This window comes from Rhinolophus sinicus, chromosome 17, assembly GCF_057876585.1.
Source record: "Rhinolophus sinicus isolate RSI-liver-muscle chromosome 17, RSI-T2T, whole genome shotgun sequence".
NCBI lineage: Eukaryota > Metazoa > Chordata > Mammalia > Chiroptera > Rhinolophidae > Rhinolophus > Rhinolophus sinicus.
Genome location: NC_142517.1, coordinates 155,852,099 through 155,865,133, shown reverse-complemented (window position 1 = coordinate 155,865,133; position 13,035 = coordinate 155,852,099). Strand labels below are relative to the sequence as shown.

Here is a 13,035-nt window from a genome sequence, read left to right as displayed (position 1 = left end):
ACGGTATCTCCAAGTTGTATTTACTACTTGTAGTCTATCATTTTGACCTTCCTGAAAGCACCTAGCACCGAGCCTGTAACATAGATATACTGTATTTGTTGAAACTGAATCTAAATCTTCAAGGCATCTTAACCGCTTGATAGAGAAGAGATATATTTCAGTGATATTTCCAGTAGAGTAAAGTTTCATGTCAAAATCTGTTTTCTATTGATTATTTATTCCCAAATCGATCATTAAATGTGTAGTCACTGGGAACGAAATAACATTGGTGGAAGACTCTGAATTGGGTGCACGTGGTGGTGTGTTTATGCCCTGCGTATTCAGAGAGTAAAGAGAGGTTAAGTAATAAAGGAGGAAGGAAAACATAGATAATAATCTCAGCTCTTGGGTAAATTATGAACACATCTGAGTGTTAATTTCTACTTTTATAAAATGGGTACAATAATGGCTTCTAATACACAACAATTTTTGGATATCAAATGGACTCAAGAATGTGAAAGTGTTTTGTAAATTGGGGGAGGGGAGAGTGGTAGATAATGATAAAGAGGATCCAATATAGAGTGATGGAAAGAGAACTGACTCTGAGTGGTGAACACACAATGTCACATATAGATGATGTAATACACAATTGTACACCTGAAATCTATGTAATTTTACTAACGATTGTCACTCTAATAAACTTTAATTAAAAAAGAAAAAGAAAAATGGAACTCTTATCCTTATGTAGGACATCCACTACCTGTTTTCACCTGCAATTTAGAATAGCTGTCCTTTTACCTCTTGATATTTTCACTTCCTAAATACTATACATTTATTTGTAGAAAAACTCTGTTGCAGGAAAATTAATGTATTCCCTTTGGGAAGGATGTTTCATCACACAGCTTGTCTTTATTCATGTGAAGTGCCAAAAACCTTGAGAGGACAGAAAAAAAATCAGTCCTCTCTAGCTTCTCTGTAACTCTCCTTTTGACAGTGCTCAAGTACAGGCTGATTGGCTATAAAGCCACAGGGATTTGATGAAACAAACTGTTCCACGGCAATACAGAATCCAGCTGCTTGTATCTCAAGGGAAGTACAAGATATGACCTTGGTTGGTCATTGCTAAGTATGCTAGTTGCCTAGCAAAACTCAGAAGTCCAAGGAAAAAGGCATAAGCCTTTACTAATTTCTATTTGGAAGATTTTATTATCATAATGTGATGTGTTGCATATTGAATATCTTTACAGAAAGCTTAGAATATCATGGAATTTTTTATTACCATAACTGCTGACGTGTCATTCTTATCAAGTCTAATATTTGTAATGATAACAAAATGTTATGTTACACAATATGTTAGTGCTTAGAAAGCACTAAATACATGAACTATTTTAAATTTGAAAGATGAGCTCCACGAGATTTCAAAAACCGTATTTTTAAAATTCTTAACATGAAATTAAATTTGGTTTCCTAATAGTACACAAATTTGATAGTCATCAAAAATCCTTCTCTACTCTAAGCAGGTATTCATTTTTAGTTTTTGAAAGTAGAAAAAATATATTAAAGAACCAGAATTCATCAATAATATTTCCAAAAGGCTTTGTCCATAGATTCGCATGCAGATAATAAGACCACTTCAGATAAGTACATATTTTAATCTAGATGAAAAAATAAATAAAACATATTCTTAAAACTGTGCATCAATTTTTGGACTAGCAAATAATATGAAATATATTACTAGAAACAAGAAACCCTTTAACTACTCCTTTCAAACTGGTTAACATGCTCAGATCTTTCATACATTAAATATTCTAGGTAGAATTTTCATCTTCTGATTCTTCATTTTCTCCCACTTTTCTTTCCTTTTCATAATGAGAATTTGGTAAACTAAGACTATTAAATGAAAAGAACAGTTTTAATTAAATTAATGATTTAACTATCTTTAAAAATCATGAGAAATCTCTGCCAGATTTCATTCAATACAAAGTTAAATCAGCAATTTAGTAAACTAACTATTGTCAATTACCCTGTTTCCCCGAAAATAAGACCTACCCAGACAATCAGCTCTAATGCGTCTTTTGGAGCAAAAATTAATATAGGACCCAGTATATTATATTATATTATATTATATTAATTATATTATATTATATTATATTATATTATATTATATTATATTATATTTTATTTTATTAGTATGCCCAGTCTTATAGTAAAATAAGACCGGGTCTTATATTAATTTTTGCTCCAAAAGATGCATTAGAGCTGATTGTCCACCTAGGTCTTGTTTTCGGGGAAACACGGTACCACTGATAATAACTGATGAGCTAAAAACCTTTCAATAACTTTTTGGACATCATAAAACATGTCTATTCTATTCAGTGGGGAAAATATCTGTTGGACGTAACTCAAAAAAGTCTTTACTAGTCAGCTGGTGTATTGCACAATTTAGCTGACCATGCCATTTCAATCTGCTGTTTGCATACATACATACAATCTAAACTCAAGTTACTTTAGCTTAAAACTCATTTGTTGTGGGATACATAAAATATTAACAGAAATAAAAATTAATAAATATAAAAATTCATCCATCATTGTAATATCTGAACAAGTCAAATAGCTTTCACTTTTTAGAGCACCTTATCATGCTTTGCCCTATCTATACACTGACTTTCACTAAAATTATAGGTGAAATTTTGTGTTCTGCTTTTTTTAACATTACCTCATAAGTATTTTACATATTGCCATAAAATCTTTATAACTTTCATGAAAAAAATTGAATTTTCATGAAAAATTAATGTATGAGTTACCATAAATTCATGGATTATTTCACCACACCTAAACATGTTATGTTCTTCTTCCCTTCCCCCAACCCATGCTTTTGGTACTATCATCAAGCACCAACATTTTCATTTATGCATTTTTCCCCTTGTTTTTGATTTTCCCCCTTTAGATAAATTATCTGAAGTATAGATTTATAGACGTGAATATTATCATGGTTCTCAAGTTTCCAAAGTGCTTTCTAAATTTCACTACCATCAATAGCAATGTCTATACCTGTGATTTGTACTGTGGCCTTCACCAGGATTTAGATATCAGTATTTTTTATTGGAGAGAGGAACACTAACTTCATGGAGATAAAATTTTATATTATGATTTTATACTAAGGAAATATCACGAGTATTGTTTTACCACTGTTGTTAAATGTTTTAAAATACTTGCTAATCATATTTTCTGTTATGTGGATTACCCTTGGGGTATGTGTCTTAGTATTTACCTAAAAAAAATTGTGTTTTTTTAAACTCTATCTAGAAAATAACTGTATACCACAAAAACCACAAATATTATTTTTCAATATAGGTTGTTTGACAATACTTTGGGCTTTGTGTGTAGGGTTTTTTTTTTTTCCAGCAGATAAGTTTAGTAATTTTACATTATTAAATATGTTAAGTATATTGCAATGTGACCTTTTTGTTACTTCAAAGCTCATATAATGATCCTACCAAATGTCAGACAAATATGCAACTTCCCCCATGATTTGATTTAAAAAAATATTTATCTATTTAATCTATCTCTAATGTATTTTTGTTTATGTTATGAGATGTATATCTAAATTACTTTGCTTGCTAACTCTAATACCACAACCATTTATTAAATACTCCTTCTCTTTCCCATTGGTCTATAATGCTCTATTCTTGTATATATTAAATTCTTGTATGTAACATATTGAGATTTTCTATATATTCTTAGATCTAGCCAGTACCACAAAAATTAAATTATATCATTTTCTATTATTATTTGCTATGTGGAATGGCTTTTCAACACATATGCTTTCTTTAAAAATATCCCTTGAGGATCCTACTGAATGAGAGCAGATATTTGCCAGTGATATATCTGATAAGGGGTTAATATCCAAAATTTATAAAAAACTCAACTCCAAAAAGACAAACAACCCAACTAAAAAATGGGCAGAGGACATGAAGAGACATTTTTCTAAAGAGGATATACAGATGACAAACAGACATGAAAAAATGCTCAACCTCACTAATCATTAGAGAAATGCAAATAAAAACCACAATGAGATACCACCTCACCCCAGTCAAAATGGCTATCATCAATAAATCAACAAACAACAAGTGTTGGCAAGGATGTGGAGAAACGGGAACCCTTGGGCATTGTTGGTGGGATTGCAGATTGGTGCACCCACTATGGAAAACAGTATCGAGGTGTCTCAAAAAATTGAAGATGGAACTACCTTATGACCCAGCAATTCCACTCCTCGGTATCTATCCAGAGAAATCCAAAACTCTAACTCAAAAAACTTTATGCACACCTATGTTTATTGCAGCACTATACACAATAGCCAAGACATGGATACAACCCAAATGCCCATCGGTAGACGAGTGGATTAAGAAACTGTGGTACATTTATACAATGGAGTATTATGCAGCCATAAAGAAGTATGAAATCTTACCATTTGCAACAATATAGATGGACCTAGAGAACATTATGTTAAGTGAAATAAGTCAGAGAAAGACAAATACCATATGATCTCACTTATATGTGGAATCTAAAGAAAAGAATAAATGAACGAACTAATCAGAAACAGTCTTAGAGACATAGAGGAAAAACTGAGGGTTGCTAGATGGGGGCGGGGGATGGGGATAAGGGGGAAGGTGAGGGGATTAGAAAGCACAGTAGGTAACCACAAGATTGCCACAGGGTTATGAAAGTCAATTTGGGGAATGTAATCAATAATGTTGTAAAGATTTTATAGGGTATCCGATGGACACTTGTCTCATTAGGGAGACCACCTCAGGAATGATGTAGTTGCCTTATCACTGCAGTGTACACCTGAAGCTGAAGCTGAACAATAATGAATGTCAACTACAATTTTATATATATATATATATATATATATATATATATATATGTAGTTACAAGAAGCGGAGTACAGCATTAGGAATAGAGATGGTGGAAATGTAATGGTTGTATGCGATGTCTAAGGGGTAGTAGATTGGGGGAGGGGGTTGTCACTTTGTGAGGGATATAAATGATAAATGTCTAACTATTACATTATTTTGTACACTTGAAACTAATAAAATCTTTTTTCAAAGAACTGAAAAAAAAAAAAAATCCCTTTATTCTCATTAGCTTATTTTTCCAAATAGATTTTTATCAGTCTATCACCTTCTAAGACAATCCAGTTGAGAATTTTAAGATTATACTCTTATATTTATAAATTAATGTGAAAAGATTTAGCTTTACTACATTGTTATATCCAGAAACATAACCTGTCTCTTCACTAATTACAGCATTCTTTTGTAATTCACAATGAATAATATTTTAAAGATACGTCCAATATTATAATTAAGAGGCAGAAGGAGATAATGGAAAAATTGAAGACTATGGAATGGGACAAGGTTCAAATCCTGTCTGATCATGGGCAAAATGCTTAGCCTCTCTGAGCCTCAGTTATTTCCTCTGTAAACTAAAGGGAGTGGTACTACCAGGATTTCTGTAAAGAATAGTGACAATGTATATAAAGCTATTGGAGCACAACCTGTATCTAATAAATGTTAGCTATGATCATAATTCATAATAACATGTGCTTAGTATTTGACATTCTACAAAGTTCTTTCATGTGTATTATCTCACCTGCTCTGTTGATCTTCACAAAACCCTATTTGATGATGATACCATTATTATCACTATCAATATAAAGACAAAATTGGTAAAGATATTTCTTTTTTTAAATAAAAAACATAAGCTCATTTCTTCTCATTATGACACATGTAAATGTATTTGTACATTACCTACATCACACAATAACGTTGTCCCTAAATATTTTACGATTTTTTTTTCCTGCTATAATAGTTGTAATTGATCTTTCATTGTATTTTCTATTTGTTTTGCTTCCTTAAAGGAACACTATGGTTTTGGGTATATTTATTTTATGTTCAACAGTTTTATTGAGTTCCCTATTACCTCTTAAAAACATGGTTAATTCTTTTGGTTTTCTGGGTTATCACATTTCCAAAAGAAATTCTAACACTGTAGAATCATATGTTAATATAATCATCTACTTAATTGAAAAATGAAAGAAACTGAGACTAGTTATCTATCATGGTATATTAAAATCTTCTTGTTGGAAACATAAATTCAAGAAGATTATTTAGCTATTACTAGTGAGTATCCTTTAGCTTGTATGTTGTATTACCTTAAGAATGTTTCTCATCATTTTTTCAAACCTCACAACACCTTGCCTGATAGGAAGGGATGCTGCTGCAGTGTGGCAGGAAAATGAATCAGAGAAACCATACATTTCTTCATCTTTGTGGGCTTTAAATATTATTCGTGGGGCTGAGAGAATAAAGGGATAAACTACATGCACTTGCACACTTGAGAGAGTTTTGCTGCTTTTCTTTTCTTTCTTTTTTTTTTTTTTTTAATCTCTTAATGCATGGCTGGTTAAGCTTTTTCTCATCCTACCCTAAACCTTCAATTCTCAAATACATCCCCCCCCCTTTTTTTTCCTCCCAGAATATTTTTTCAGCTGTGGAAGGATAAAATACTTTGTGCCTGTACTTATCTTTTCCCATCTACTCCCAGAGTGGGGTACTTTCTTCAAAAAGTAATAATAATAAAACGTCTTTTTCCATTCTATCAGTTGGTTAACATGACCAAATAATCTCCTGTGAACAGCAATCTAAATAAAGAAATTCACTGATGCCTCCAGCATATTTCATTTTTACTTAATCATGATTGGTTTTCAGATCAATTGTGTGTGTGTGTGTGTGTGTGTGTGTGTGTGTGTGTGTGTATGAAGGCTTAAAAAAATGACCAAGATGATACAATTATTTTCAGTGTAGAATAGACAATCAGTTTCAGGTATGGTTTCTGTACTCACGGGGAAAATGATTAGAAGTGGACGGATTGACACTGTCCCCACTGTCAGCACTTTCACTGCTGGAAACTTCATCATCTGATTCCCGCACAGAGGAGCAGGGCGAGGAGCCGTCAACTTCTTCAAACTTCCTCTTTAAAATTCCACTCATAGCTGCAGCGCTGTCACATGTACCTGTAACAGGAACGGGAGCAATGAAGCATTGAAATATTTGACCGCTGGATGTGTAGCCAAGGTCTCCAGAGTCATTTTTATGTGGCTTTTTATACATGAGCTGAGCTTTCCTTGAAGGGATCGCTAAGCAGGTTTTTCATTAAAAAAAAAAAAAAAAAAAAAATTCAAATTAACAAAAATTAAGTTAAATTAAATATGAGCATTTGAACTTTTGGTTACTAAAATGTACCATTTTTTTTTTTTTACATAGTTCATTTTAATGTAATACCTCTATACCTTTCTGTTGGTAAATTGAGAAAAATCCACCTGAGTCCATGAAATTTTGTAATGAAAACAAATGCTAGTGGCCCCAAAAGTCCTAAATGATTACTGCTTTGTATAAAATTCATCCGGAAGAAACACAGATAAGTATGCAAAAACTTCATACTCAAGTTTTAACTTGCGAGAAACCTAATTAGCTGAGCACAGTTGAAGCATATGAAATCAGTTTCTAAATTTTAGGTAGTTTCCATTTCAGTGTTGCAATAAGGTGAAATCTGTCCCCATGATACCTGGTTGCTGAAGCTGTTGCCAGTTTCAGAAACTTCCTAAGGCTATTTACCTGGAAGATAGCACTGACTGAGAGGGGAGGGTGAGGGGAAGAGAGTGGGCACAGTTTCTCCTAAATACTTTCTTTAAGATCAATGGCTTTCCCCTTCTCCTTGGGCTTTCTCCACCTTCCCATTTACCTCATGACTATGCACAATCTCCCAAATAAAGAGCATAAATTTTGCTTTGCAGTGCAAGATTATTTGGGGGGAATTATATATATATATATATATATATATATATATATATAAAAGCTTAGATATAAGTACATGGTGTTACATTCCTAAATTAGGTTAACTTAGCTGAAAGTATTACTAAGTCTACTCTATACATTCTATCTTCCATCTCATTTGTCAGCTCATTTGAACTCTCATTTGAGTTCTTAAAGCCATTCTCTCCTTTTCCTGCCAGAGTATAGCCATCATTCCTGTTGATCGGGAGAAATCAAGACCTTTAAAACTATTCTGACATCTCCTTAGTTACATTATCTAGGTACTGACCTCACAGATCTCTGAAATCACCCCTTCCCTGCACAGATCACAGAGCAAGCAGCCTGCCCAGCTCTCCAAGGTCTAATTCAGTAGTTTTCAAAGTAGGCTACTTGGATTAGCACACTCAGCATCATGTGGGAGGGAAATTGTTAGAAAAGCAAATTCTTAGGCTCCACACTCCAGATCTCCTGAATCAGAAATTCCCAGGGGACAGGGCCTAGAACCCTGTGCTGTATGAAGTCCTCCAGGTGACCTGGATACACATTCAAACCGGAGGATCGCTTATCTAATTTCTAGTCTATTTTCCAGTAGCTTCTCCCTGGACTTTCCCCTTCTTGGGTATGTTCATATACCAGCCCTAGAGAGTCACATAACCCAGTACTCAATTCCTAATCAAAATCTCTTCTTTGGCCATCCCTGGTGTGATTTCTAGTAAAAAATAAGTACAGTATGAGAAGCCACTAAGTAATTATCATGAATTTCAATTTACCCCACTCACCTAAGCACATGTAACTGGTACGGATATGCTTGACTCCTAGAGTGGAATAAGGGCTACAAAAAGAAGTAGAACATGTTACCTGCCCTCAAGGAGTAAACATCCACTACACTGGGCTCCATCGAATTGAGAACACTCCCAAGCTCATGTTCTATGGCCTTGTTTTACTAATCCATGTCTTTTGCATGACATATTAACACCAGAGATGTGACAGCAATAAGAAGATACTGCAGTGTCCACTCTTTTGAGAATAAAATCTCTATTCTGACCGGTTTTATTAGCATATTATTTTCTCCATCTAAAAGAGTGTGAAAGGCATAAAATGTTCATGCATAACTGAGCAGGGCAAAGAGAAAAAAAGATATTTTAAGTAAGTTCTTGAAATAAAAGTAGGACAGGATATAAATTTTAAAATGGTTCACTTCAATCAAACAAGATGCAAAGTAATGCATGAGGGAGAAATTCCAAGACAAAGTAATACAAGATGGAAACATGTTTAAAAAGTACATTTTTACAATAAAATGTTGCAATTGGTGCAGTTAAAAAACATGTCCTTAACCTCTACTTCCCCATCCACCTCCCCCACCTTCTTTACGAAGGGAAGATTTCTGAAGAATCAAGGACCCTCAGTTGGGCCACATGGAACCATGTTCCAATATGGCAACAGGTGGTAGTTGGTTCTCTTCTTTTCTCACTTCCTCTAGAATAAGAAGGGGCATTTTTGAATGGATCGAAAGTCTCTTCCTCCCTTTGGTATTACATTTGGAATTGGCAAGACTTGAAGCAATGGAGTCAAAGATTGGATGTCATTTCTGTCTATATCTTTGGGACTGAAAGAGCCTGAGCTAGACCCAGGTCAAAGAAGGAACCACTTAGAGTAGATTAGTATCTATGCTAAAAATTAAAAAAAACAATAATTATATAAAGTAACATATATCTATGAAACTGGTTAAGCGCTAAATTGTTTGTGCAGCAATCATAACACCTATCTAGTGTTACTGCCTTTAAAAAAATACATGAGTATAACAAGATGTCATAACAAATTACGAGGGCCAAATGACTCAGTGCTTACCAGTATGTCACCCTTGATCTAGACCTAATAGTGGAGTGGTAAACAGAGCAGGTGGTTTTCTACTACATCATCTATACCATCTCACTAGGGAAGAAAAGAATACAAGAATTTAGGCAGAAGATGAAGCTTGGCAGGTATTAATTGACTCAATAACTTTGAGTAACTGAAAATCTAAGACTCGATAACAGCTATTTTAACACAGCTTCTGTTTCCCAATTCATGAAACACATGTTAGTCAAGGGCATCACCATTTCTCACTTGGACTAGGACAAAAGCCTCCTAATTATTCTCTCCCATCCACTACTGTTTGCTTTCAACCTGTTTTCCAGGTTTTGGGCAGAACAATAAATTTAAAATGCAAATCTGATCATGTCAGTCTATAGTTTAAAACTCTTAAGTGGCTTTGGATTGCCTTAGGATAAAGTTCAAAATCTTCAAAATGGCTTATAAAGTCCTTAACAATCTACCTTGGCTAACCTCTTGATCTTCAGTTTGAGCCACTAGTCTTGTCAATATTTCAGCTCTAATAACCTTTCAGTTTCTCCAACCTGCCATTTCTCTCTGGCCTCTAGGCCTTTTGATATACTGTTCCTTTTGATCCATTTTTAAATTTCTTTTCCCATTGCACTTACCACCTTCTAAATCCATATTATTTATTTATGTATTTCTAGGTTTATTACTTAGTATTTTCATTCCCTGCTAAAGGCTGTAAGGGCTGAGATCTTTATTTTCTTTACTGATCTTCCATAGATATAATAGGTGCTTAATAGACATATTTGATAAATGAATGAAACCACTCTATTTCCGTCCTTTAATTACTTATCAGTGTCTGTTTTCTTGGCTAGACTGAAAGCTTCATGAAGTAGAAATCATGTTCATCTCATTCAGCACTCCATCTGTCCTAGCAAAATACTGTATATTTGATTGAATGAGCATCAAAATGAAACATGAAATTAACCTCAAAACATCTTTTTTTTTTTTTGCTTTTTTGCTTTCAAGTACCCCAAAAGCCAATTCTAGCTAACTTAAACATAAAGACATCTGTTGGAAAAATACTGAACTAGTTCATGCAATCTAAGATAGAGCTAAAATTCAAAATTGAGGAAATGCAGGAATAAGGACAGCTTCTAGGTTTACGGCTGCAGAAATTCCTTGATCTTTTCTCTAGTACACTACTGTTACAGGTTTAAGCCCAGTAACTGCTCTCTATGTCTTGGAGCTCAAATTTAATACCTCAAAGGGTGAACAATTTTTTGGTTGGATCAGATGTCAACCTTCTGATCATTCAACTACTTGGCCAGTAGGCAAGGGGCCACCCAATTAGGTACTGCTCCAGAGACTCTCACTCAGAGGCTGCAATAAGTTTAATTGGATTTCGAAGCCAATATTCTCTCCTTGTCTAATATTGGTTTATCTCGTTTTTTCATTCATTAATATAGTCCATGATTTCACCACTTGGACAGCTTCCTCTTTTCCTGCACCCATGCGCCCTTTCTATTATCAAATTTAATTAAGAACTACTTTATTTTAAAACTCTCATCTAAACATCCTGTGATTTGGGATATGTTGTTCTTAATTAACATATAGTATTTATTTCATATCTGTATTGGGTGTAACCATTGCTCAGAAGCCTCTCAGCATTTAATGAAAAAGTGGTAAACAGAATAAATATTTCCGTCTCTCTCCTCAAAACAATACTGATAAACTACACTAGATTTTTCTATGGTTATAATTACAATTATTTTATTTAATATATTTCTGGAAAAAAATACCAAAAGCCAGAAAAATGTAGAGCGAAGTGGGAGAGCTTGCCTAAGAATGCCAAATCAAGAAGTTAGATAAAAATGTATCATTTAAGGCATTTGGAAGAATGGCTGTAGCTAAACTTTGGGTATTTGCTAGAATCTTATTTATTTTACTCTCTTTTGACAGCCTAAATATTTCTCAGCTTCCATAGGTAACACATTGAGTTCTTACTATCACATTTATATTATCTAATGTTTAATCCTTTTTTCTTCTTACACGCTGTCCTTATTTCCTAAGACTTTGCTACATATTGTAAGGAAATGATCACAGAAAATATGCCTTACAATATCATCAATCCCCCAATTCTGAGGAGCAAGTTATCGAATTTGCAAAAGGACTACTTTAGGATTGCCAGATTTAGCAAATAAAAATATAGGACACCAGGTTAAATTTGAGTTTTAGATAAAAAAAATAAAATAAACACCATTTGAGATATGTTTTTTACTTATTATTTGTTGTTTATCTGAAATTCAAATTTAATTGGGCATCCCACATTTTCTCTAACAACCCTAACTGGTGCTTTTGGCTCTTAACGAGAAATTAGAATGGATATGAAATCAATAAAAACATCTACATAAGAAATGTCACCTACCAAACATAACTGAATATGCCTGTCCTTTACAATCAGATGAAACCCAGTAAATAAAACATGTAAGGTCATTAGGGTGAATCATGAGTTTATCAAACAATTAAAAAAAGGTGAGTGGTGGTTAATAGGTTAAGGACCAGCTTTACCCAACACTGATGCAGGAAGAAATAAATTTATAAAGGAAGTAATTATGGCATGGCAAATAATTTCCTTATATGGTAATGGGAGATCTTTTTAATGAGATGTTGTCTCTTCTGTGGTCTGATGAAAGAAATGGTGGTGAGCTGAGTTCCTAGTTGATTTGACCTGGTAGGTCCTTATTCCATGTTGGCTGCTGGACTGGGAGCCTTATGTGGTACTCTGTCAGAAACAAAGGGAGGCATCGAGAGCCCTCTGTTCCCCTTTACCTGGGTTTACCCTTTGCACTGCTTCCTTGCTAGTTTGTTAGCTAATCAAAGTCTAAGTAACCTTATCTGTCAGGGTCATTAACAAAAGTCCCTCTGCCTTGGTCGTGTGGTATACATCAAAGGGACATGTTAAACCACCTGCATTACAGCATGACATGGGAGGACATTCCTTCATGATTTGTCAAAGAACAAAATAATTTATTTTACGTCCTCATCAAATTCTTTCAGCAAGCACAAAAAAGCTAAGAAATAAATTATGGTAACATTCTATTCCAACCACTTTGATAAGGCCAGGGTCCAGGAAACACAGTGTCAGGATTAAATTGCATAAACAAACTTATTCTTCTTTACTTTCACTCAGAAAGGAAAGCAATGTGGATGTCTCTTCTGGTTGCTTCACCAAATTCAAATGATGAGATGAGAGGCCTTGCAAAAAGGATGATGGAAACACTGGCGTGTGGCTCATCTGTGGTAGCAGGTGGGAAAAGATTAGCTGGCAAAAGCAAGATTATTCACAATGTCACACTTCATC

General features: G+C 34.0%; 1 protein-coding gene across 4 annotated transcripts in view; it reads right to left on the bottom strand.

Moving 5' to 3' along the window:
• The window catches only part of CSRNP3 (cysteine and serine rich nuclear protein 3), a 190,954-nt gene that overhangs the window by 70,371 nt on the left and 107,548 nt on the right, over positions 1 to 13,035 (bottom strand). For all 4 annotated transcript variants that reach the window (XM_074337251.2, XM_019727331.3, XM_019727332.3 and 1 more), the window contains one exon: positions 6,884 to 7,054. In XM_074337251.2, coding sequence (XP_074193352.1) covers positions 6,884 to 7,054 — 171 coding nt within the window. The remainder of the gene's footprint in view (positions 1 to 6,883; positions 7,055 to 13,035) is intronic.